Consider the following 27,143-nt stretch of genomic DNA (forward strand, 5'->3'; position numbering starts at 1 on the left):
GGGGCTGTTGGGTTGGGGTTGGGTAATCAAAGCGTCTCAGAGTGTGAGGACAGATAGGATGCGACAGGCCCTGGGTTGAACGAGTGCGTAGCCCAGCATGACGCACTGCGCTGCTCAGCGAGGGATCGCGCCGGACAGGAACCCACAACGACCTTTCACCTCATTTAGGAGAGGGAGGGCGGGGCTAAATATCACCAGAGCCCATAGGACAACGAATGGCTCAATAAGGAGGAAGTTACACCCCCCCCCCCCCCCCCCCCCCCCCCCCCCGGAAATGACTGTAGAGGTGAGCGCCCTGTGAACGGATTTGCTTATTATACATCATAGGCATTTCATTTTATATTAACAAATTAAAACAAAAAGCACAAAATGACAAGGAATGACAAATATGTTACTAAATTCATTTAATTTAAGGGATTGATGCTGTACAGTGATGAATCACAAATTGTTTTAGATATATAACCACAGACACCAATTTCATATAATAAACTTGATTGAAAATGAAACCTTCCATCGAATGTTAGTTTGTTCCATTAACAAATAGAAAATGAAGCCAAAACACCAACAACGTGTGATTACTTGCTGTATTTCTTTGCTCTAATGAATTTCAATACACATAAGGGAGAACATTTAAATGTGAGTACTGTACTGTATGTGTTTTTTTACATTTAGGCAATCTGACTTAGTCGCCCAGATGTTCCCCACATGCATACATCTGGGAGAGGCTGTTATTGGGGCCCAGCAGTGTGAGAGTCTGTCACCAGTTACAGTTAGCTCTCCTTTATAATAACCACTTGAGGCCAGATATCAGTCTGCATGACAACTTGAGGCTGCGTTTACATAGGCAGCGCAATTCTAATATTTTGCAGAATTATTGGTAAAACAGCTGATCTGATTGGTGAAAAGACCAATTAATGGAACAAAGATCAGAATTGGGCTGCCTGTGTGAGTAAACACAGCCTCAGAGCGTGCAGCACACTTCTACTTTTAAGGTGCAGTTATTGTCCATCTATGGTGTTTTAGTTACCATAAAAAATGTGATACTATTGATTCACCCATTGGCCTATGAGCAGACGTCACAGTGGTGTTTGGAATTTGGAGTGAGGTAGACACGAAGAGTACACACACAGGCTACGATCATGGTCATGGAGGGCCATTTAGGAGAAATAACATTTTACAAAGGTTTAAATCATTTAATAAAATGCATTTACGATGAGGGGCAGGCAGCCAGACTGCTGCTTTTTAAATGTCAGACCATTCCTCAAGGTTTTATATACTCTTTAAATGAGCTTTCCAGCCATAGTGCTCTGCACCAATAACTTTCTATTACCTTCGGAATCATTACAACACTGGGGAAGTAAATCACCAACCAATTCTCTATATCTACAAATACTATGGGTATCCACTAGACACCTTCCTTTCATGTAGTTAGCTAGTGTGCGTGTTCCATGCTGGAATTTAGCCTACAACCTACCACGTGCCAACCATTTAATAAACTAGACTTGATTTTAGCATACTCCGAGTGAGATTTATACTTTCATGTCAATGTAAACTGTAATCATCACAAAACTACCTTTTATCTACAACACTATTTTCAACTATCACGCATTCAGACACTATTTTATTTTATCATTCAATCAGATGCTTTTATTACAGTATCAAATAAAACAGTGCCTCTGACAGACCACTACTTGTGCTTAGAATACACCACATTCCGATGCCTGCGTTCCGTCCTGGAATTCTAAAGAACCCAGGCGACAGGGCCTTTCGGGCCCCCACAGACAACAGGGCTTTCCTGGCTTTTTTTCCTGGGATCACAGCCCTTTCCCAGAAGCCCATCCATGCTGATTAGATGTACAGGGAAGGGGCCCCTCCCAGATCAAACGTGACCCTTGACCCCCAATGCACTCCTGCATTGTCTTTCTGACGGGCTCTCATTTGAGTCACTGTCACTGGCCCCCCGCCATCGGAACAATGTCATCAACCCGCCAGTGAAAAGGGGCAAGGGGGGGACTGGCGAGAGGCGGATGAGGGGGTGACGTAGTTGAAGAGAACGTGTCGTCAGGCGCACAAAAAAACATGTCAGCCATTAGGAATGAGCACAGTAAATGGGAGTCCTTCTAGCCAGTGTTACAGAGAATAAAGATTTACCTTGGTACGAAAGGCATTGAACTCTCGCAGAGACAGAAAAATCATAATTGCTCAAAGAGATCACTGGGTCCCTGACCTCATAAGACAACAGAGATATTGCTCAGTGATTTGTACATTTTCATTCACTGAAAACGCCCCTTTCAAAACACCAGTTAGAGAGCTTGAGTAATGTTCTCTGCAGAGATAACTTGCAGAGAATTTCCTATCTAATCCATAGGTGATTTGGTTAACTATATGGACCACTTCCACTTCCATGTTCCTACTGTAATTAGTGTAAAGCCAAAACCGGTAATCTAAAGGTAATCTTCGTAATTAAAGCACAGCCATGTTGATGAGATTTTTAACAGGACTACAAGGTTGCCTGTGGTAGTATAAGTGAATGTGTTCACTTCACTGTTAGTGGTTCTTCATGGCAATTATCTCATTTAATAAAACTATTTTTAACAAAGTGTTCCGGAGGGTAGGTATCAGTTTTCCCCCTAAGCACTAGTCCTACTGTAACTAAGATAAGGTCAGGAGTGCAGATGTCTTGTCTCTCTTCTCTCATATGATCCATACAATAAAACATGTTTCTGCACGCTAAATAAACTAGCTAGAGGACTGACTAGAAAGGAAATAAGTATAAATGGATGTTTTGGAACTTAGTTTGAGAATAAGCACTTGTTCGTGATGGTTCGTGAATTGTGAACATTATCTTTTACGGTAAATAATATAAATGAAAGAAACATTGCTTTTTAATAGTACCTCTACTTCACTTTAATAGTTACCTTTCTGTGAGCGAACAAATTCAGCAAGTTCAAATAAAATTAAATATTGACATGACATTATAATGAAGTAGAAATAAATACAGATAATTACATAAATACGCACAAATGTCCTTGAAACCCAGACTAATACTGCCATATGGAATGAGAGGCATAGAGTATTTTATTTCAAGAGCCTGTTCATATCATCAAACACATTGTAAATGCATCATGCCTTACTGCTAAAATATGCACCATCAACTCCAACAAGGAGCCAGCTGTAATTTGTGGCTCTAGATAAAATAATACAACTGTGTTGTATTCTACACATCAAATGATCGACAATTCCACATTGCAATGAGACTTAATGCGTGTGGAGTTGTTTCAAGTAGGGTAAAAAGTTACACACTCTTATTGGATTTGTCATAATCAACCCAAACCTTATGCTACCTTGTCAATACTCATATGGAGATTGTTAGAAATGATAGTTTTTCTTTAGTGAACAAGGTGTGGTAAGAAATACACTCACTTAATGCTTGAGAGCTGTGTTAACAGGCCCTTAAAATAAGGTGTGATGTCTGCAACTTATGCACACACATTAATTACCAGGAGGTTACAGTTAGCCTTAGGAATGACTGGGTGAGCTCCAGGCAGAGGTTACGCCTAACCACAGGTCCAAGATCAGCTTTCACTACCCCGATTCCACTCAACTATTAAGAGGTAGAACAAAACACAGACCCTGGATCTGTGCTAAGGGCCAACATCCTTGGATGGCCTTAACATCATGATGAATTAGAATGAGAATGCAGCCCTCCAGCAGAAGATAAAGGCGGGTGGGGTTAATAGAGAATGAGGTAGACACATACGACTGGCTCAGAGGATAAGCTCCAGGTATATAGAACACTATAAACTCTCCCTGTGGTCGCAGGTACTGACTGTGTTCACAATGCTAGGACAAGGGGCATTCTCTTTCAGCTACAACAAAAACAGGTTTGGTGGTGAATAAATGGAACACACTTCAAAAGTTATCTTTACCTTTAAAAAAAACTATAACACATTTTCACCTAACATAACTATTTTTTTTTTACATAATCAATAATCAACTCATCATGAAAAAAAATTGGGCAAAAAATTGATTATGAAAAATGACTCAAAACAACAGGTGTTTACATACATATCTCTATGTCACAGTAGACAGTTTGTGACTTAAGTTATTTTTGTTATTTTTTTAATGTTTACATCTCATTTCTCCCTTGTTTTGCAAAAGCACCATTGTAAGTATCATAAGTTAATGGCTAGTTGAGTTGTGTTTGTTCTAAGTGAGGTATGGTTGAGCATAGCATATTTTCACATGTGTATTGAGCACTGGTGAACACACCAAAATAAACTATTTACAAAGCAAATATATAGACATATCTAACAAGACATAAATACACTCATATCAAGCACCTTTTGAGCGGTGGGCCTTGGACCTACTGGTTTGGCTGGGTGCTTATGTCTGTGCTAGTAAAAAGGAGGGAATCTGGGTCAGGACTTCAAGCTGTGGTAAAATGACTATTACCTTGAAGAACCACATAATATATCAAATAACATGGCTATCACCTTATTCTACAGTCCTATTTCAGCTGGTGTTTACTTGTTCTTTACTGAGAAACCCTATTGTTTCTTTAAGAATTTAGCATAATTGGTAACTAGCCAGCCCATACATGACTAAAAAGTAATTATTAGTTCATTACCATGTAATTACCATTTTACAACGTAATTTCTGACTAAATAACAGTGGACTGTAAAATAAGGCAGAAACATAAGATAATTAGTAACTTCTCTATAATTAATAAGGAGCAATCTGCGATTGCTACATCTGTTTTTTTACTTTTAAATATGTAAGCTTGTTTCACCCCTTTGTTGGTGAACAATGTAATTGTAAACAAAACACTGTATTAAAACATGGTTAAAACATGGATGGTCAGTCCATGCATCCATAGATCTGTCTATGACTTTGACAGTGGTTACATTTCTCCAGCCCCATCCCTCAGCTGTTTACTGAAACAGTGGTGGGTTGATGCTTTGTTATTGTTTGAACTGCAGATTGCCCCTTTAAGACCAATTGAATTCTTACAGTTATGATGGTCAATAAAGCTTTAGCATCAGAATGATATATATAGTGCCTTCGGAAAGTATTCAGACCCCTAAACTTTTTCCATATTTGTTAGGTTACAGCTTTTTTATTACTTATTATTAAATCGTTTTTTCCCCCCTCATCAATCGACACACAATACCCCATAATGACAAAGCAAAAACAGGTTTTTAGAAATGTTTGCTAATTTATAAAAATGTGAACCTTCACCACCAGTCTGAGGTCCTAAGCGCTCTGGAGCAGGTTTTCATTAAGGATCTCTCTGTTCTTTGCTCCGTTCATCTTTGCCTTGATCCTGACTAGTCTCCCAGTCCCTGCCACTGAAAAACATCCCCACACATGATGCTGCCACCACCATGCTTCACTGTAGGGATGGTGCCAGGTTTCCTCCAGACGTGACGCTAGACAGTCAGGCTAAAGAGTTCAATCTTGGTTAATCTGTCATGTGACTTTTACTGTCGAGTGGCTTCCATCTGGCCAATCTACCATAAAGGGCCTGATTGGTGGAGTGCTGCAGAGATGGTTGTCCATCTGGAAGGTTCTCCCATCTCCACAAAATAACTCTAGAGCTCTGTCAGAGTGACCATCACCTCCCTGACCAAGGCCCTTCTCTCCCGATTGCTCAGTTTGGCCGAGCAGCCAGCTGTAGGAAGAGTTTTGGGGGTTCCAAACTTCTTCAATTTAAGAATGATGGAGGCCACTGTGTTCTTGGGGACCTTCAATGCTGCAGAAATGTTTTGGTACCCTTCCCCCAGATCTGTGCCTCGACACAATCCTGTCTCGAAGCTCTATGGAAAATTCCATCGATCTCATGGCTTGGTTTTTGCTCTGACATGCACTGTCAACTGTGGGGCCTTATATAGACAGTTCCAAATCATGTCCAATCAATTGAATTTACCACAGGTGGTCTGCAATCAAGTTGTATAAACATCTCAAGGATGATCAATGAAAACAGGATGCACTTGAGCTCAATTTCGAGTCTCATTGCAAAGGGTTTGAGTACTTATGTAAATAAGGTCTTTGTATTTGGTCAATATAAGGTCAATATATTTGATATATTTGAAAAAAATTCAAAAAACCTATTTTCGCTTTGTCATTATGAGTTATTGTGTGTAGAAAGCTGAGGATTTAAAAAAAAAATCAATTTTTGAATAAGGCTGTAACGTAACAAAATGTGGAAAAAGTCAAAGGATCTGAATACTTTCCGAAGGCACTGTATATCTCTAGAGTACAAAAAAATGATATAGTCCCAATGGAGTTGGTGCATTCACTTGGACTCTTTCCAGGTTATTTTCTATGCCACGTGTAAAAAAAACTATGAATAGCACCAACACTTGAGTATACTGTATCTCCATTCTTTGGGTGTTTACAAAAAAAACAAGGCATCTTAAATTCCTGATATACAGAAACATTCATCAATATTGCATATGAACAACGATTGACTGTGTGCGAATACAAAGAGGTATGAAAGAAACTTTGGAGGTTAATGGTACTGTATATACAAAGGAAACCAAGAAGAAAATCTCTTAAGTAATAAATTATATTTTAAAACAATATCTTACAAACTAGCTTTGATTCTGAAATACCAACTGATCCTGAATTTTGAACACTGACTAAGACTGATAACAGAGAAAGTCTTCTTATGGTCACAGCTGTCAATGAAGCATTTCATATGTTGTACTTTTTGCGTATATTGTGTGTTTATCTTTTCTCTTAAGTGCAACAGAAATCAATTCCCATCTGTCTCTAGAAGGATGACCAGTCTCAGGCACCAAGGGAAAGGGTAAAGGTGAGGTGGAGGTGAGGTGAAAAATGGAGTTTCCAGCATGTAAGTCTACAGAACCATCCTTCTCCCTCAAGTTTAATTCTTTGTTTGTTTTGCTTTGTCATGCTACACAGTTTAGTGGTGAAACTGTGTGTGGTGAAATGAGAGGACTGTTAAAAAAAAGAGGGGGAAGAAAACAAAAGGGATATATTTACGAGCGTACCGAGCTCCATGGGTCTGTGCTCCAGTGGGGGTTAGACGGGCACGACTGAGTATTGCACTGCTCACGGTCGGGCGGTTTGTCAAGAATCTCACAGCTCAGATCGTTAAAGCGCTCTCCGTTGGGCCTTTGACACGCCACGAGCCGTGTCTTTATTCCTCCCCCACACGGCTTGGTACACTGCAGGACAGAGCAGAGGTAAGAGTGTGTAGACAAAGTTAGGACAGTTGATTCCCGCCATTGCTTATCTAACGTACAGTATGTCATCTCCACCCAACATACACCTACCTATCTAGGACATCTAACCCCTAATTTCTAACCTTTAACCCCTCACCCCCAACACAACCCAGGAGGCACATGAAGACATACAGCCCAGCAATTTCAGAAGAATGGAATTATAGAATAATAACCGCTGTCAGAACGCCAAGATTCATAACGATGGGATGAAGTCATCAAAGTGCAACTAAACCAGGCAGTGTATCAGTGCTGTAGGACGGATTGTGTTCTCTCACCTCTCCCCAGTTCCCATAGACCCACTGTGGACAGGGTCCGGACTCACAGGAGCGCTGCTCGATGGGTTTGGAGCGCTCCTCACAGTTGTTGACAGCATAACCATTCTCATCCTGGCACACCACCACACGCCTCTGGAAGCCGCCGGCACACGTGCTAGAGCACTGACGTCACATGGAGGAGAACACCGTTTGAGACAGATGGATAACACACTCTCACACGTACAGGTATGTGTGCACTAACTCAGAGACACGCAAGTAGACATCCAAACACTAATACATGTACTCATCCATGCAAATGTATGGCGCTCATCTATACACACATACCTCACTCAAACAATGGGTGACAACAAGAATACATTTACCAAGAAACAGTGTCACATACTGCAGACCTTTGCACATACACACACCAGCTACAATGAAACAAGTGCACACACAAAGACCAACACACCATTTTTAAATACAAACGACAACAAACTAACACACAGTATGTGCAAAAAGGCACCCATTGACAGACAAGTATACAAAAGCACACATACATCATTCTTGCAAGTGTCAGATTGACCTCAGAGACTATGTGCTTTAGGAAACTGGATGGATAATGCACTGCTATATTAAAACACATATCCTCTGGAAAAGGAAGGAAGAGATCCCAAAAATAGCCCTTGCTATTTCCCATGATCTTTTAAATAACACCAGCTATTTGGGGACACAGATTGCTGTGCAACTAACTGTAATATCCCCGTTTTGAATAACAGCTATACAATAGGCTACTAACTGCCAAAACCATCAGCAAAAACTCATTGACTTCTTGGGTTAGGATACATGACGTTGTTATGTCACAGACAGGCAGCCTCATAAAGGTCAACATCAACACAAGGCTGAGATAGTGCTCAGCTGTGCTGCCTTCCCACTTATACGATTGTAATGGAAGACCACTTAGGTTGTATGCATTAATTTAATGTTAAGGAACCTAGGACTCCAAGATGATTGTAAATGGTGGTAAGAAACTCACCGCTCCCCAGGGTCCTGTTCTCCACTGGTGGGCCTGGGCTCGCCCTCCACCGCGCCCGTCGGCAGTCGTGGGCAGGTTATTGCGGGGGCCCCCGCTGGGTGAGGGGAGGGGGCGAGAGTCACTGGAGCGGGAAGCAGGGCACTGGGACATGGCACACTCCTGCTCTGTGGCCGGACGGTCATCAGCGTCACACTCCACTACGTCCACTATCTGATCACTGAAGTTCACACACAGCACCTGGCGCGTGGTCTTCCCCTGCCCGCAGGATACAGAGCACTGTGCACACACACATTCTCACAGTAAGAAACAAAGCATATAAACACAAACAGAATTTTCTGCAGCAGCTTAGGTCAGTGTCTTGTCTCTTTAAACATGGTTGACCCAAACCGATCTTCCTTAAAGAAAATGAAACAGAGAAGAGCTTCTGCCAAAGACTCATGCTGCTCCAATTACGTCTGGCCAAGTGGAGTAAACTGGACTGTATCTGTCTTGCATAAGACCTGGCATTATGCAACAACTGTCCACTGTACTGTACTGTACCATGCTACTGAGCCAAGGGTTTACTGTCTAGGACTCAACAATGCTGCCTATTTCAAATAGGTGTGGATATTGCACAAGCATCTCCCAATCCGAAAAATGGTGTCGTTACTGCACTTTAACAGGCCCTGTGTAGGCCTATGCACAAGTTAAAACTACAACACTGAGGCTGCTTTTACAGTTAGGTCTTATAATGGTAGAACAGCCATTAAACTACATGGCCTAACTGGGACATCCACCATGCCATAACTATCACTCCCTCCATCAGGGTTCATTTCCGGTTCCATTCCATATCAAGAGCGTGTAAAGTGAACGTTTACAGTCAGAGCGGTCTCTCTCTGTGGCTCTGTTTGCTGTGGCCTTGGGCTGAGCTGCTTCCTGCCTTCCTGGAGCCCACTGAGTTGCTCTGGAATAAATAAGCAGTCAGAGAGACTCTCCCTCCCACAGCCTGTATCTAGCTATCTCTGTGTGTGCATTTGTGCGTGTGTGTGTTTGTGCGTGGTGGTCATAACTGCAGCATGGTGGGAGTATGACTAGGGCTCTCTGTCTGATGAGAAACATCTGCAAACATGGTCCCTAGCCCCTCTCTCCAGCCCCTTGTTCCTCACGCGTCCCTCTATCCCCTTGCCAACCCTCCAAACACACCAAAGCCTGTTTCATCTCCTCCTCCCCTTGGACCAGAGAAACACACAATCACACAAAGTGATTATGAACAGTGGTCTGAAAGGTTCAAACCACAGCTAAACAAACCTCAGATATTATAATCCACTGAGCTGGCTAGGGATTCCATTGTGAAATACAACTTAATGAACAGTGCCGACAGAGCATATAATGGTAGTCAGATTTCCCTCTCGAAGAGTTCACTATGGAATTGAAGGTTAAAGGCCCAGTGCAGTCAAAAACTTGATTTTGCTGTGTTTTATATATATTTCCACACTATGAGGTTGGAATGATTCGTTAAATAAGAAAGAGAGTTCCAAACCTCTCTGCCAATAACAGCTAGATTTCAGTTTTCCCCTCCACACTTACACTACATGACCAAAAGTATGTGGACACGTGCTCGTTGAACATCTCATTCCAAAAACATGGGCATTAATATGAAGGTATTTCATTGGGTTGACGTCAGGGCTCTATGCAGGCCAGTCAAGTTCCTTCACACCGATCTTGACAAACCATTTCTGTATGGACCTTGCTTTGTGCATGGGGGCATTGTCATGCTGAAACAGGAAAGGGCCTCCCCAAGCTGTTGCCACAAAGATGGAAGCACAGAATTGTCTAGAATGTTGTCGTATGGTGTAGGGTTAAGATTTCCCTTCCCTGGAACTAAGGGGTCTAGCTCCTCCACAAAACTTTACAGTTGGCAGAGTTCTCCTGGCATCCGCCAAACCCAGATTCGTCCGTTGGACTGCTAGATGTCGAAGAGTGATTTATCACTCCAGAGAACGCGTTTCCACTGCTCCACAGTCCAATGGTGGTAAGCTTTACACCACTCCAGCCGATGGAAACCCATTTCATGAAGCTCCCAACGAACAGTTCTTGTGCTGACGTTGCTTCTAGAGGCAGTTTGGAAATCGGTAGTGAGTGTTGCAACCGAGTACAGACGAGCTCTTCAGTAAGGCCATTCTACTGCCAACGTTTGTCTATGGAGATTGCATGGCTGTGTACTCAATTTTATGTACCTATCAGCCACAGTTGTGGCTGAAATAGCCGAATCCACTCATTTGAAGGGGTGTCCACATACTTTTGTACATATATTGTAGACCACTCCCAGACAGTCCTAGCAGAATTCTTACTTGAGAAATTGCTCTGTGCTAAAAAGCAATTATAATAATTTTTTTTACCATTTTAATTGAAAATAATCACAGTAAGGTACATAATTGTTACTCAGAAATTATTTGATATTGAGATAAAAACAGCTGCATTGGAACTTCAAAGACATTAGTAATGGATATAATGGATATATGAATTTAATATCCTTAGCCACAAGACCCTGTAGTAATGTCAAATATTTTAAGTGTACATGGCAAACACATTAAACATTGGTGGTTGATTGAACGAAAGTAGTTACTTACAGATGTCCATTCAAGGACCTTCCACTGTCCGCAGGCCACTACAGAGCACACCTCCCTGGCCGGGGGCTTGGCCAGGTGGGAGCAGGCAGAATCCTCTGCAACCCCACCCTGGTTGTCACGGCAACTGACATAGCGCATCCGGGTCCCTTTGCCGCAGGTGGCGCTACACTGTGGTGGAGATGGAGGCAATTAGTACAATCGTAGTACAATACAGTACAACACACAGAGTATGTAATTGCTTCATTGAGTGGTGGAGTAACTGATAGAACCAACCTGTGTCCAGGAGCCGAACCTCCACTGGGTTTTGTGTGGGAGGTGGGAGGGCACTTTGGTCCCCGGGGGAACCGGGTGGCTGATGGGACACTGGGTCAGTTCACAGTCCTACAGGGACAACCATACACATCCATTAAACCAATTACAGTGACAGAAACACAGCATACTGTACTGTCATCTACTTACTGTACAGCTCTGACAGACGTGTACCCATCATCAGACTAAAAGTAACAGTGTTACCCTGACGGATCCCAGAAATACAGTGTTAAACCCCTCCATCGGAATAACCTGATGCCTGTCATAACATGTCACAGTGGAGAGGTATCCCAGGCTCCAATGCCAACACTGGCGTGTTACTGGGCTCCTCCTTCTTCCGCCGTGCTCTCCTCCCCAGAGCCCTCTCATGACCTTTGACCCCCTAGTTCTGGGTTGAGCAGAGAGGTGAGCAGAGAGGGGCCTAACTTAGGTATAGCTGTGTGACAGAGGGCTCCACATTCCACACTCATCCTCTGAGTGGAAATAAACAGGACACTGGCAGCCAGGCAGGCTGGAGAACACAGCCTCCGCAGCCTTACACTAACACAGTTAAATACATTGTAAAACATGGTGGTGGGAATAATAAGAGAAAGAATGAAGGAGGCAACCAAGACCTGTCTATGACTGTGGGTGTGTGTTGATGTATGTGCGTCCTTATATAAATAAAGGGGCCAATGTGTGACATCAGGGTCAACATTTCAAAATGGTTAGATATACATTTAAATATGATTTTCTTGCAGCTTCACAGGTGTAGTTACAGGAATAAAACTATAGATAGGCACAATGAGACCATAATTCCACCTAGCAACAACAAAACATAATTCAAAATATCACAAGAAACACTGCATGTTTCTTTGTCATGCCTAGTTGCCAGGTCTTTTTGTGCTTTGGTCAAATTCTCTATCATTTAAAGCCATGCTAAACATTCCTGGACAACGAAAAAGATAAACAACATCATTTCTATATGTTTTAATAGTGAATCTAATAATATAATATAATGAAATAATAATAATACAATGGGTTCTGTCAACAAAATCATTGACATTAATAATAACCAATAATGAAATCATTATAATCAGTAAACTCTTCAAGCATTGTGTGTGTGTGTGTGTGTGGCTGTGTCTGAAAACTATTATTTCTTCCTCTGTCCTTGTTTCCTCCACTCCTTACCTCTCCTTGAAAGTGCATTGCAGCTGGAGGGGAGGAACCTTCACTCCTCTCCCCCAATGTGCTTTGAGGAGGAGGTGAGGAATGGGGTAAACAAGAGGAGAATCTGATTTGCCCCCATGCAGTCTTTGTAATTATATTTTTTAAATCATCACTGTATGTCTAATAATAAATCACCAAAGTATTTTTCATTTATTTCCCTGAGCCTCCTTTGGTCCTTGAAATGCTCAGATTGATCATGTGGGAGTTAGGAAACAAATGTGAAGATATTTACATACACAGCCCTGATTGGCTGATAGGATGGTCTAGAGCCCACCCCCTTTCCCAGATGAACAGTCATTGGTCTATGATAATCATATCACATTATGACGTCATGATGTGGGCCAAAAGGTCCATCCCACCTGAACCCACCTGAACCGAAATTCCAGATTTTTTTTTCAAACAGCTCTTACACAAAAAAGGCCACAAAAAGGCCATCGATCACGTGGACTGGGATATGTTCCGCATTGCGGCGAACAACAACATTGACGAATACGCTGAGTCGGTGAGCGGGTTTATTAGCAAGTGCATCGCGATGTCGTACCCACAGCGTCTAATAAAACATTCCCAAACCAGAAACCGTGTATTGATGGCAGCATTCGCGCAAAACTGAAAGCGTGAATCACTGCTTTTAATCAGGGCAAGGTGACCGGAAACATGACCGAATACAAACAGTGTAGCTATTCCCTCCGCAAGGTAATCAAACAAGCTAAGTGTCAGTATAGAGACAAAGTAGAGTCACAATTCAACGGCTCAGACACGAGAGGTATGTGGCAGGGTCTACAGTCAATCACGGACTATAAAAGGAAAACCAGCCCCGTCGCGGACCGGGATGTCTTGCTCCCAGACAGACTAAACAACTTCTTTGCTTGCTTTGAGGACAATACAGTGCCACTGACACAGCCCGCTACCAAAACCTGCGGGCTCTCCTTCACTGCAGCCGACGTGAGCAAAACATTTAAACGTGTCAACCCTCGCAAGGCTGCAGGCCCAGACGGCATCCCCAGCCGCGTCCTCAGAGCATGCGCAGACCAGCTGGCTGGTGTGTTTACGGACATATTCAATCAATCCGTATCCCAGTCTGCTGTCCCCACATGCTTCAAGAGGGCCACCATTGTTCCTGTTCCCAAGAAAGCTAAGGTAACTGAGCTAAATGACTACCGCCCCGTAGCACTCACTTCCGTCATCATGAAGTGCTTTGAGTGACTAGTCAAGGACCATATCACCTCCACCCTACCTGACACTCTAGACCCACTCCAATTTGCTTACCGCTCCAATAGGTCCACAGACAATGCAATCGCAATCACACTGCACACTGCCCTAACCCATCTGGAGAAGAGGAATACCTATGTGAGAATGCTGTTCATCGACTACAGCTCAGCATTTAACACCATAGTACCCTCCAAACTCGTCATCAAGCTCGAGACCCTGGGTCTCAACCCCGCCCTGTGCAACTGGGTCCTGGACTTCCTGACGGGCCGCCACCAGGTGGTGAGGGTAGGTAACAACATCGCCACTCCGCTGATCCTCAACACTGGGGCCCCACAAGGGTGCGTTCTCAGCCCTCTCCTGTACTCCCTGTTCACCTACGACTGCATGGCCATGCACGCCTCCAACTCAATCATCAAGTTTGCCGACGACACTACAGTGGTAGGCTTGATTACCAACAACGACGAGACGGCCTACAGGGAGGAGGTGAGGGCCCTCGGAGTGTGGTGTCAGGAAAATAACCTCACACTCAACGTCAACAAAACAAAGGAGATGATCGTGGACTTCAGGAAACAGCAGAGGGAGCACCCCCCTATCCACATCGACGGGACAGTAGTGGAGAGGGTAGAAAGTTTTAAGTTCCTCGGCGTACATATCACGGACAAACTGAAATGGTCCAACCACACAGACAGCGTGGTGAAGAAGGCGCAGCAGCGCCTCTTCAACCTCAGGAGGCTGAAGAAATTCGGCTTGTCACCAAAAACACTCACAAACTTTTACAGATGCACAACCGAGAGCATCCTGTTGGGCTGTATCACCGCCTGGTACGGCAATTGCTCCGCCCATAACCGTAAGGCTCTCCAGAGGGTAGTGAGGTCTGCACAACGCATCACCGGGGGCAAACTACCTGCCCTCCAGGACACCTACACCACCCGATGTCACAGGAAGGCCAAAAAGATCATCAAGGACAACAACCACCCGAGCCACTGCCTGTTCACCCCACTATCATCCAGAAGCCGAGGTCAGTACAGGTACATCAAAGCAGGGACCGAGAGACTGAAAAACAGCTTCTATCTCAAGGCCATCAGACTGTTAAACAGCCATCACTAACATTGAGTGGCTGCTGCCAACATACTGACTCAACTCCAGCCACTTTAATAATGGAAAAATCGATGTAATAAATGTATCACCAGCCACTTTACAATGCCACTTCATATAATGTTTACATACCCTACATTACTCATCTCATATGTACATACTGTACTCTATACCATCTACTGAATCTTGATGTAATGTATCACTAGCCACTTTAAACAATGACAGTTTTATATGTTTACATACCCTACATTACTCATCTCATATGTATATACTGTACTCTATACCATCTACTGCATTTTGCCATCCTGATGTAATGTATCACTAGCCACTTTAAACAATGCCACTTTTATATGTTTACATATCCTACATTACTCATCTCATATGTATGTACTGTACTCTATACCATCCACTGCATCTTGCCTATGCCGTTCTATACCATCACTCATTCATATATTTTTTTATGTACATATTCTTATTCATTCCTTTACACTTGTGTGTATAAGGTAATTGTTGTGAAATTGTTAGGTTAGATTACTCGTTGGATATTACTGCATTGTCGGAACTAGAAACACAAGCATTTCGCTACACTCGCATTAACATCTGCTAACCATGTGTATGTGACAAATAAAATTTCATTTGATTTATTATAATTTTCACAATTTCAGAGTTTTATTTCGACCTCATAGTATGCCAATATCACAATACTCATTAGTATTGTGCCAAAGAAACAAAACACTTAGCGGATTTAACTTCTTTAGGAAAACACCCCTAATGTTGGATACAAACACCATTATGTTGTCATCCAGAGTCACATGTATTTATTCTCCAAGCTATACAATAGCACACAATATTTTACATACAGCTGGTTTTTAAAGGACCAAAGAGTTTGGTCTGTTTTGTGTTAAAATGTTTGCCATGGAAAAAATATTGCAATACTGATATCGTTCCGGCCCTACCTCATAGTGTGTGTGTGGAAATCTCATTAAAAAACAGACCAAAATCTTGTTTTTAAATGCACTGCCTCTTTAACATTTTTAGACAGTTCCAGGCTGACTGACTGACTGCTCTACCATAATACCCATGGCCTGTCCAGAAACAACCCCTAGCCCCTACTGCCCAGAGTCTAGACACTTCTGGAGATCTGAGAGGGATTGATTGGTGGTGACATGGTGAGAGCTCCAGCTTACCTTCTGAAAGGCTTGGTGGAAATTTGGCGGTATTGCTTACACCTGTCCAATCCTCTCAGATCTCCACAAGTGTCTAGGAGTAGGGGCTGCTTCTGGACAGGAAGTGTGGTGGACCTACAGCACGACTCAAGGGACATGTGGTGGACCTACAGCACGACTCAAGGGACGTGTGGTGGACCTACAGCACGACTCAAGGCATTGGTTGGATGCTTCATTCCATTGCTATTCACACATGGATTTGCACAGGTGTAAGCTAGACACACCCACGGCACCCTACCAGGCTGATCAGACAGTTCTGGGTAGCTGAACACAGTCTCCATCATTCACACCCTTGCTTAATTCAAGGTAGTTAGATGTGCAACCACTGACTAACTATAGCTACAGTCGGGCCGTATCTCTAGTCTAGCAATAGATACTGTTGTTCATATCCACGGGAAGTGGATATGAATGTTGTACATTTTTGGGGGACATTTTTTTACCTTCACAAAAGTAGTGCACCGGGCCTTTACTAGTCCTGTATTATCAGACCGATATAGCCTTCTGTTGCGCAGGCAAATATTATTACATTTTTGTAAGTTACATTTTTTCACAAAAGTAGTGCACTGGGCCTTTACTAGTCCTGTATTAGCGACCAATATAGCCTTCTGTAGCATGGGCAAAACAGTTGGAAGGGTGAAGTCCTACTTTGAAAGGACAGGAAGTGTTGGCTGTGCACTTAACCAATGACAGGCATTCCATATTTAACCCCATCTACATGTGAAAATCGAAATATTAAGTATTTGTTTTGGTTTCATATGCAAAAATGAAAAACAAGCAATTTTTCTTCTTATATTTCTATTCAAGAACAGCTAAACAAGTCATTTTACATTTTTTAACTCGGAAAACAAACGATCAAACAGTGGCTCAAACAGTGGCGTGTATTCTTGGGAGTCAAGGGAAGCCAGGCTTCCTCCAAAAATGTACCAAGAAAAAAAAGAAACAAAATAATGTATCTTTCGTCTCTGTTTCCAAAATGTCCTTCAATTCGCAACAGGCTGAATGTATCTCACCGGAGAAAGTATCTGTGAACAAAACAGCGCCCCTCTGTCTAAACTGAACAAGTTCAGCTGTGAATGGTGCTGGCACACCAACAAAAAGTGTCAATGGAAGACAGTTTGGATTTGGTTTCACACCAATCACATCATAAGCCAAACGTCATTGAATTGTTGCATCTCATTATGCTGTTGTCCACCGGTGGGTAGCTAGCTAGCTAAAATTGCCCCTTTCCTAAATTAGCCATCAATGGAGAGAGGGATTTGGACTTAATACTTTTTAATAAGTTTTTCTTAATTCTCTGTACTGGCCAATGATTATAATGGCGAATTAACCATAAATGAATACATTGTGCCCCTGGCCTGAGAGGATGGAAGTTTAATATGTAGCTAGATGTAGAAGGCTAATGTTAACTAGCTGGCTCATGGTTGCCCATGAAAGGAAGTTAGACTAGCAAGCATTTTAGCCAGGTAGACTAGGTCAACAAAAACGTAAAGCGTGTACTGCATGACAGAGTCATAGACCGTTCAGGCAACATGAAAGAGGAGGATGACATTGGCGTTTCTCTACAATTAGGGTGAGTCAACACATTTTCTTATACTTGCAAGCATGCACGTACGCACACACACACAGAAATCAGTACCAGGTAAAGCCACATAATATTTAATTTACGTTTATTGGACTAAATTGTTTTTGGTATCTTTTAGTTGTCACTGTATTAGACTAAGCATAGGTGATTAGATAATGTTGAAATGTTACATTTGAAATTGTGCTGGAATAGTGGAGGCAGCTCCTGTTTTCTTTTCTCTCTGTGGTTCTAAATCAATAGTTGTTTAGTGGTCCGAAAATGTCAGGAACATTAACTTGCTTGACCATGCTGAAGGTCATGTAACATGCAATATGCTTTGTGGACTCCACCGGACAGATGTTGCTCTCCGGGTTTGTGATGAAACAAAAGTGTGGTTGAATTTATTCTGCCACTGTGTCTTCTTATTGTCTCAGCCTTTAGGCCTATATATCACTGTGTCAATGAATATGAACTATGCGCTGTTTGCTTATAGAGCAAACAACGCAACTATCACAAAACATAGGATGTAATATGGCTTTTTTGGGGGGGCCTTGGGTTCCCCGGTGATTTTACACACGCACCGCTACTGCGATCAAAAAGTACACGGACCGTATGTAATCTTACCTCAGGAATGTTCACGACATAGGCTAATTAACTTGACCTCCCCAGCAATATAGACACCAACATGTTCTGTCAATTCTCCAGATCAACGTTCATTTCTGCACTTTGGCTGCTGTTCAATCGCATGCTGTATCACTCCAGCTTTTAATAACTTCATAATCCTTTCCTGATTCAGCTGATCATTTCCCCACGTAACTTAACAGCTAGACATCAAATGCGCATCAAACAACTATAATTATTGAAGAACGCTACTAATGACAGTATCGATTTTTGTTTGATTATTTTTGTTCAAGTTACTCTTTCTGTTAGAAGCTTTCGGTTTTGCATTAATTAATGAATAATTCCATCCATTATTTGGGACATGTGTGTCCATGAAAACTGTTATCACACCACAACAGATACGAAATGTTATGAGGTTACAGTACACTTCCAAGACCTCATTACAAAAAAAAGAGTCTGACAGCAACATCCAGGACTTTTACAGGATCATGTTCAATGTGTAATTCAATTGTTAAATTGTTAGTATATGATATAACAGTATCATAAATGTAAGGAAAGTAAGGAAGTATTTTATGTCACACGATTTTTGCCAAATCTGTGAAGACTCCAAGCATGAGAAAGAGTTTAAACACAGATTTTGATTCAACTCATGAATTATATTGAATGTATTTATGTTCCACCCTTTATATCTTAATGTATTCACAATTATTATGAATAACTTTGCAACAGCTCCAGTTGTCCACTACAAGAAACGATCACTAGTACCCTAGAAAGACCATGTTGCGTACCCGTCTGAGGGTAGGTGTGTAGGAGGCAAGTGTTCAGTCATTGTTGTGTATTTTTTTGTTTTTCTCCCCTCCTCCTCACTGGTCAACTGAGGTGGAGACAGGCGTCCTGAAACATAAGCTCCATTCTGTCGTCTTTCCCCCTTTTCCAGCCCCGGAGTGGTTTAGGGTGTGCGGCCTCGGAGCTGACTTCACGGATGACTGGCTGGAATCACAGGGAGATGAAGTGACTGGTTCAGGGTCACTGGGCATGATGGCTGAGTCGGGAATTAAGGCCTGGACCAGGGGGGCCTCCCTGTGACCGGAGTCTCAGCCTGTGTTTATGGCCCACCCCACCCCTCCACACCCCACTCAACCATGACCCGCCCGCCATGCCCCGGGAAAACGCTCCATCCTACCTTCCCACTATTAGCATGAAGAAGAAAGAAGCAAGGCCTAATAAACTAAATTGATGCACGGAGAGGTTCATAAAAGTAGAGGCTCATGAAATGTGTGACGATTATTCCGCAACTGTTTGTGTTCACCATCTACGTCTTGGTCATGACACTTCAATAGAGCGGGAATTGTCTTACTGAAGAGGTTTTTCAGATAGGTTCACATAAGGTGTTGACAGACAGACATTAAGGTGGGAAACTATACTATTACACTACACTACAAGACTCTTTACAGACAAACGATACCCCTAGCAGACTGTAGGTTTACATAACCAAGGTGAGGACATTTTCCACAAATAATACAGGAATGTTTTGCCTCATCACCAGTCCTGCCCCATGGCCTACTGTTACTGCAAAATCGTTCTGTTTCTGGGGTTAGAGCCAGCTCCCACTCCCCCTCCATCACCCATCCCCAGACCCCCTCCTGCTCCTTGACAGGAGCTGTTGTGGGGACCTGCCGTGGACAGGCCCTCTTTCCTCCTCCCTCATGCTTGGTAAGGGGATGGACTGCTGGAGGGAGACAATCCCAGCTATGTGTCTCCGTCTGGGGGTAAGCACAGCCCCCATCTAACCCCTGTCTAGACAACAAGGCCTTATTGAGTCCAGGTGGTAATGGACTGGGTGTGGGACTTCCTTCCTACCTCAGTGTGCCAGTGACTGTACCTGTGTCTCAGCCTGCACGGGGAACCCCCCTTTCCTCACTATAGAATTGAACACCATTCTACAACTGGAGGGGATAGGGCAAGTCACATGGTCAGCTCACAACCAAGCATTCAAGTAGTGTGTCAGGAGCGGGTTAGGGTCTTGTGTGGTCTACTGAGTCTGACAGTCAAGACCTGGGTGGCCTAATACTGAGCAAATTGCATGTAGGCCTCCCTAAAAGTTATATTCTCACAAATATCACTTGAAAACTGAGTAGTATCCAAGGGCAGTATATAAAAGCATTCTCACAAAATGAGAAGGAATCCACCACATTGCTTTCACTTATCCTGTGTCAATTGTCCAGATCAGTGCAGAGGAGATGAGGGGAAGTTGTAGAGATGTTGAGATGGGTCTTAGTGGACTGTGTCCTTACCTGAGTGTCAGTGGGCCGCGTGGCAGCGTTACATTCAGTGTCGTCCATGACGGACCCGTATGACCCCACAACACACTTCACCGCTCGCATCTGGTAGCCGGGTCCACACGAGGTAGTGCACTGAGTCCACCAAAGAGAGAGTAAGAGAAAAGAGAGACATAAAGAATGAGAGCAATGGAGAGAAAGACAGAGAGGGAGAAAAACAAGCCAATGTAGCAAATCTCTCCAAAAATGAGTAACTGAATGGAAAAGAAGTGCACTCCCTGATGAGCCTGGTCAGACTAGTGGCAGCAGATAACAGCCTTCAGGATCATAATGCATGAGTAATTCATCTACTTTCCACTTCTTTTTTCCACTGTAGCCAAGTCAGTGGGTACACACCACACTCTCTTCTACCTCACTGACTCCAATGAAATGAGGTCAAACTTGTGTGGCAGCAACTTCAGCTAAGATTCCACGCGCTTCATTAAACAGCTTCAAATATACATTTAACATGATTGCCTATGCCATGGTATAGGAACACCTAATCTCCATCACATGTTTAGGCTTACAGGCAGTTTGCACACACAAGCTGTGTTAAGATGAAGTGCCCAGTTTTGATTTGCAAAACGTTGCGACACCTTGCTACAGAATTGCTACAGAGAACGTTTTTTTTGCGTCCTGAGAGATATAAACTGGCAATGCATTAGCAAACATAAATATAGGGGAGTATGTCTACACAGATTGTGTACAGATTGTATATGCTTATTTTGGCATGGTCAGCAATGTGCCTAAACAGCAGAGTAAATGGGGGATAGACTAATTGAGTGGCTTATCTTTCTCCTGTCATTGTTCTACATCTGGAATAGTGGAGGCTGCTGAGGGGAGGACGGCTCATAATAATGTCTGGAACGGAGCAAATGGAATGGTATCAACCACTGTCAAGTCCTGACCAGTGAAAAGGGTCATTTGCCGTAGTAGTATGGTCAGGGCGTGGCAGGGGGGTTGTTTTGTGTGTTTTGGGGTTTGTTTGTTTCTAGGGGAATGTGTTCTAGTTTTAATTTTCTATGTTTCGTTTTCCAGGTTTGGCCGAGTGTGGTTTCCAATCAGAGGTAGGTGTCTTTCGTTGTCTCTGGTTGGAAGCCTTACTTAGGCAGCCTGTTTTCCTTTGGGTTTTGTGGGTGGTTATTTTCCGTATAGTCTGTGTACCTTACGGAACTGTTTGTCGTTTGGTTATTTTGTTTAAGTGTTCTCTCAAAATAAATGAAGATGAGCACTATACACGCTGCGCCTTGGTCTAATCCTTTTGACGCCTGTGACAACCACATGGAAACCATGTGTTTGATGTATTGAATGCCATTCCACTGATTCTGCTCCAGCCATTACCACAAGCCCATCCTCCCCAATTAAACCAACCTCCTGTGATCTGAAGAAAGTTCATAGGAGATTTTTCTTTTTAAATCACATTAGGCTCAGTATAGCCTCATGGTCACATAACTAAAACTCTGAAGCAAAATGGGTTTATTATCATAGATTGTATAAATAGCTGCTTCATTGGGTCATATTCTAATATTAGAAACAGTTGGACACAGTTGGAATGACACATAATAAGTTCAGATAATCGTTAGCTGTTACAAGACACAACACTATAGTCTTTGAGGAACAGGGGGTGACTGGAAGTCACAGATGTCACCTGAAACACAGTGGGTGCCACTAGGCAAACAGATCATAATATTACCTGCCACAAAACATGTCACCCTACTGTATATCAACTGTACAACACGCGTGACTCACCTGTCCCCATGGTCCGACCTGCCACGAAGCACAATCCTGCAGCTGACACGTCTGGACTGACTCAGGCTTGGACATAGAGTCACAGAAGCGGTCGTCCAGTCGGTCCTCCGCAAACTGGCACCATGTCTGCCGATGCTTGTACCCTTTCCCACACGTCACCAGGCACTGCAACAACAGTCAACGGGCACAATGAGAAACAGCGGCACATAGATTGACTTGTACAGTAGGCTAGCTATGTGTGTAGAGTGTTTGTTTGTGTAGGCGCACTCAAAGCCTTTTGAACTGCTGGACAGAACGTGTAAACTATACAATAAAGCTAGTTACTACCCCACAAACACTAGTACAGTAGTGCACCGTACATGACAAGTCATACCTATGAAACTCATTATCAACATTAGGATTTTCCTTTGACCTACTTCACTGGTGCCCAGTCATTTTTACATGTTTACTACTTCCTCTTTATATTATAGGAGTAGAATTCCTTAGTCAAACAAATTCAAGATTATTCCCATAATTCTGTCCTGCAAATGTTATTTTTACACTATGTCTGCTGTCAGGTATAGAGTCAGAACCCTGATTTGGCTGCAAACTGGTCTTAGTGTAAAAAGGCCATCTGGGTTCAAAATTCCTCAATTAGCTTCAAATGCTAAGCAACATTCCCAAATCGTAGTCCAAACATTCTCCATCGAACTGACCTCAGACCAGTCTCCGGTCTTCCACGCAGGACATAGGAACTCATTGCAGTTCTGGATGGTGGTCAGCTTGTCTCTCTGGCTGCACTTGCTCTCATCACTTCCTGCCTCAGAAGACTTTCCACACACAGCCGCCCGACGCCGGGACCCTCCTCCACAGCTTTTGGAACACTGCAACACATGCCCACACGTATTAAACCTTTTCTTTCTCTTTTTATAAATCCCTTAAAACTATAACAGGCGGTCTCACCTCTGACCAAGATGAGTACTCCCATCCTCCTGGGTTACAGTCTCCATGGCAACTCTCCTTGTCGTCAGGTTTGCGTTGACTGCTGCAGTAACGCTCGTCCACCTTCTGGGTCTTTCCATCGGCCCGGCTGAGTTTGGCGCAGTAGATCTCCAGCGTACGATATCCCACTCCACATGCGACTGTACACTCGCTCTTCCTCGCCACATGCCACCTACACAGACAGGAAAGGTCATAAGTGAAAGACGCTGACAGGATAAAACTGAACTTTGTATCAAACAGCATACATATCACAGATATAAAGACTGATAGTGATAAAAAAATCTGCGATATGGACAGATAAATCGATTGAGAGTGGTTTAGGCAGTACCTGATTTCACACTCTGCGTTGCAGGGTTCTGTGACCATGGCTGGTCTGGCGGCCCCATGGCACCTCTGGTCTGAGACCACCACACGGTCCGACTCTCTACTACACAGGATCTTCCTCTTACGCTCTCCTGATGGGGTGGGAGAGAGGGTTTAGTTCCTTGGTCATGGTCCTGCTGCTTTTAGTTTCTCCCAGGATCTGGCATTGAATCAATAAATCGATTGGCTAGAAAGTCCATGCAAGCTTGGATTCTTTGGAGTCTAAATCAGACACTTGTCAAAAGGTAAGAAGGAAAACCAGCAGGAGTGTGTGCCTCCAGGAATCGTGTGGCTTAAATCATAGCAAAATCATTTTTATTTTAAAAAAGCATTCTAAAAAGCACTCTTCCACCTATACCTTCTGTTCTCAATTTTTATAACCAAGCATTATGAGCTGTAAATCAGTAAAACTTGCAGTAAAACCCCATAGATAAATATATATGTATTAGTGAAGAAATACACTGCAGGCAATATTGTCAGCCAGATTCAGCAATTTACCTGTCTGACATCAGCTTACTTGCCATGAGGTGGGATGGTGGGAATATTTGAGATGTGTTTTTAAAACTAGCACAAGTGACATTTTCATTCAGTGATTTAAGACTCACCAAAAGCAGGTCTTAATGGTAACGTGGATGATTATGACATTGATTTTGACAGCGGAAGCGCAGCCTATCCAGCAGTGACAGACAGTGCCCATATGCTCATGGAACAAGAGATGTGTGCTTTTCCCTGCGTAGGTATTTCATTTTGGAACAATAAGGATATTTTGTATAGAAACAAGTCTTCATTTTTTAAAGAACTGGTTAAATAATCATATGCTGCTGGTGAGTCAATTTTTTTATGCAGAAGGATTGTTACTCAATTATGAGGAATTTTTATCTCATTACAATATCCTTGTTACACCTAAAGAGTTCGCCATAGTCTTTGATGATATTCCATCTGGAACTCTCATGTTGTTTAGAGGTGTAACCAGAATCATTACCTGAAGAAACTCAAAAAACACATTAACATTAACTGTATTTTTGTGTTGAGCATCCAGACACAGTTTTTCAATTATTTTGGCATTGTCTACATGTAAAGAAATTATGGCAAGATATTCATAGTTTTATAATTGCTACTATTCTTGATGACTTTTGTTTTTCTATGGGAGAATGTGCTGCTCGGTTTCCTTAACTATAATAAGGATAAAGAAAAAATGTTTTACCTCATGAATCTAATTGTGCTAATGAAAAAATTTAATATTCATAAATGTAAATTCACTAATAAAAAAACACTCTTCTGTGTTTTCTATAAGGAATTTGAGCAATACATAAAGAGCATTGTACATTCTTCTAATAAGAAAGCTGTTAAAAAAAATCTATACATGTGTATCTTTTAAGGTCTTTGTATAATAATTTGTTGTACCCCCTAGCATATGTCTGTTTGTATACTTGTATGTATACTGTTTTTTCTACAATAAAAAAAACGAACATTTCTTTTATTTTTTATGAAAATGATTTTGTTTTAAATAAATATGTTGTAATATTATGTTTTTTTCTCCATTTCGTTTAATTTAATTTAAAACCAAGCATAGCCATCTGTGTCACACTGACCTAGAGAGCTGTTTTTTCTCTGTTTAGTTAGGTCAGGGTGTGATAGATGGTGGACATTCTATGTTTGTATTTCTATGTTTTGGCCGGGTATGGTTTCCAATCGGAGGCAGCTGTCTATCGTTGTCTCTAATTGGAAGCCATACTTAGGCAGACTTTTTTCCTTTCGTTTTCGTGGGTAGTTGCTTTCTGTTTAGTTTGTAAACCTGACGGAACTGTTGGCTGTCATTTTGTTATTTTGTCTAGTGTTCGTTTCCATTACAATATACAACGACGAGCACACTACACACTGCGCCTTGGTCTCCTCTAATCGACTGCTGTGACAATCTGGCTGTTTTTTTCTCCTGCCCTATCCATTCACCAAGTAGCCAAGACTATCAATAAAGGGTTTGGTTCAAGAGATAGCTTTTTAATAAATCTTTATCACCAAAGCTTTATTAAAAGGTCAATTTGGGAGCAGCAAAACAGTAAGCGGACATCCCCTTTTAATCTATGTATTGTAGGCTACATTATTTTAGCCAGTTCTTGGAGCGAGAGATGATGCCAGTGACCCTCGTTTTTAGAAATGTTTAAGTTATTTTCCTGTAACAGTGTCTTGTTTTTCATTTCATTAGATTAAAAACCAATCCCTCAGTAGGCTACCCTTACACTACTATAATGAAAGCTGGTTCAACAACAATGAGTCGGGTATCTCTCTTATCCTGGCCATGCATTAGCCAAGTAGCCCATCCATAAAAGGTTTCTAAATGGTCTACTTGCCATTTTGCTTTTGCATTATTCACAATTCACATAGGCCTACCTGCATACACCATTTCGCTGATATCCATCCCCATTTCCAGAGTGCCTCACTTCTCTTTTCTTATTCAAATTATTTAGTCCTATAATGCCATATCAATGATGGATAGGTCTATATTTTGGTTCTTGCAAATGTGCCTCACACATAGTCTACAATACAGTTTAAAGGGAGCCTAGTGTTCTTCATTTCAGAAAAAGTGTGATGCGTAAAGACACGCATGTATGAGTCGTTCCACGAAATGAGTGATATTTTCAGTAGAAATTGTGCATCAATATAGTATTTTAAAAGCCTGTTATATTAAATAAAGTGCCCTTTTAATATACACCAGATGGAAAATTTAATACATCTGTTTTTTTATATGAATAAAGACTTGCTAAAGTGCCACAATTCAACATTTTGACATGTCCCTCTGAGCACCATCTGTGACTTAAACCACAACATTTCTCAAAGTTTTCACCATCATTGTAAAGCCCTAGTTATTATGTTGCTTTGACAAAGTCAATTGTGGCGATTGTTATTCATTTATTTAATGTGATTAGTGATTCATAAAAACATTTATAAAAACAAATCCCCTCATTTTAAGGTCAACCCTGTTATGTGAACTGAACTCTCATTTAAAAAAGGTAAAACTATTCCTTTTAATAAAATGAAAAAAAAACTAAAATAAACATTATAGTCAAACCCTAGTGTAAAAGCAGGTGAGCTGGTTCTAATCTTTTTTGACATTTTCGGGTGTTTTGTGGTGGAAAATTGAGTAGGTCAAGCATAATATGTCAACCCTGTGACCCATAGATAGACAGACTAGAAATGTTTTAACAATTTCAATGTTTTTTGTCAAGCTTGAATTTAGTTGACCTTCTCTGTTGCACACAAAAAGCTTCCATTCTCCCTGTAACATGGGTATTTGATTTAAGATGAAATCGTCAACCCTGTTATGGTCAACCCTGTTACTTTACTTGGCACTTACT

General features: G+C 42.1%; 1 protein-coding gene across 2 annotated transcripts in view; it reads right to left on the minus strand.

Moving 5' to 3' along the window:
• Positions 1-27,143, minus strand: part of LOC115150769 (A disintegrin and metalloproteinase with thrombospondin motifs 9) — a 72,179-nt gene that overhangs the window by 23,995 nt on the left and 21,041 nt on the right. For both annotated transcript variants that reach the window (XM_029694431.1, XM_029694430.1), the window contains exons 19-28: positions 23,756-23,882; positions 23,389-23,599; positions 23,142-23,309; positions 22,447-22,611; positions 20,674-20,793; positions 11,423-11,530; positions 11,150-11,317; positions 8,541-8,816; positions 7,529-7,690; positions 7,020-7,196 (exon numbers count right to left, since the gene is read on the minus strand). In XM_029694431.1, the coding sequence (XP_029550291.1) occupies positions 7,020-7,196; positions 7,529-7,690; positions 8,541-8,816; positions 11,150-11,317; positions 11,423-11,530; positions 20,674-20,793; positions 22,447-22,611; positions 23,142-23,309; positions 23,389-23,599; positions 23,756-23,882 (1,682 nt within the window). The remainder of the gene's footprint in view (positions 1-7,019; positions 7,197-7,528; positions 7,691-8,540; positions 8,817-11,149; positions 11,318-11,422; positions 11,531-20,673; positions 20,794-22,446; positions 22,612-23,141; positions 23,310-23,388; positions 23,600-23,755; positions 23,883-27,143) is intronic.

Source organism: Salmo trutta, chromosome 16, assembly GCF_901001165.1.
Source record: "Salmo trutta chromosome 16, fSalTru1.1, whole genome shotgun sequence".
Taxonomy (NCBI): Eukaryota; Metazoa; Chordata; class Actinopteri; order Salmoniformes; family Salmonidae; genus Salmo; species Salmo trutta.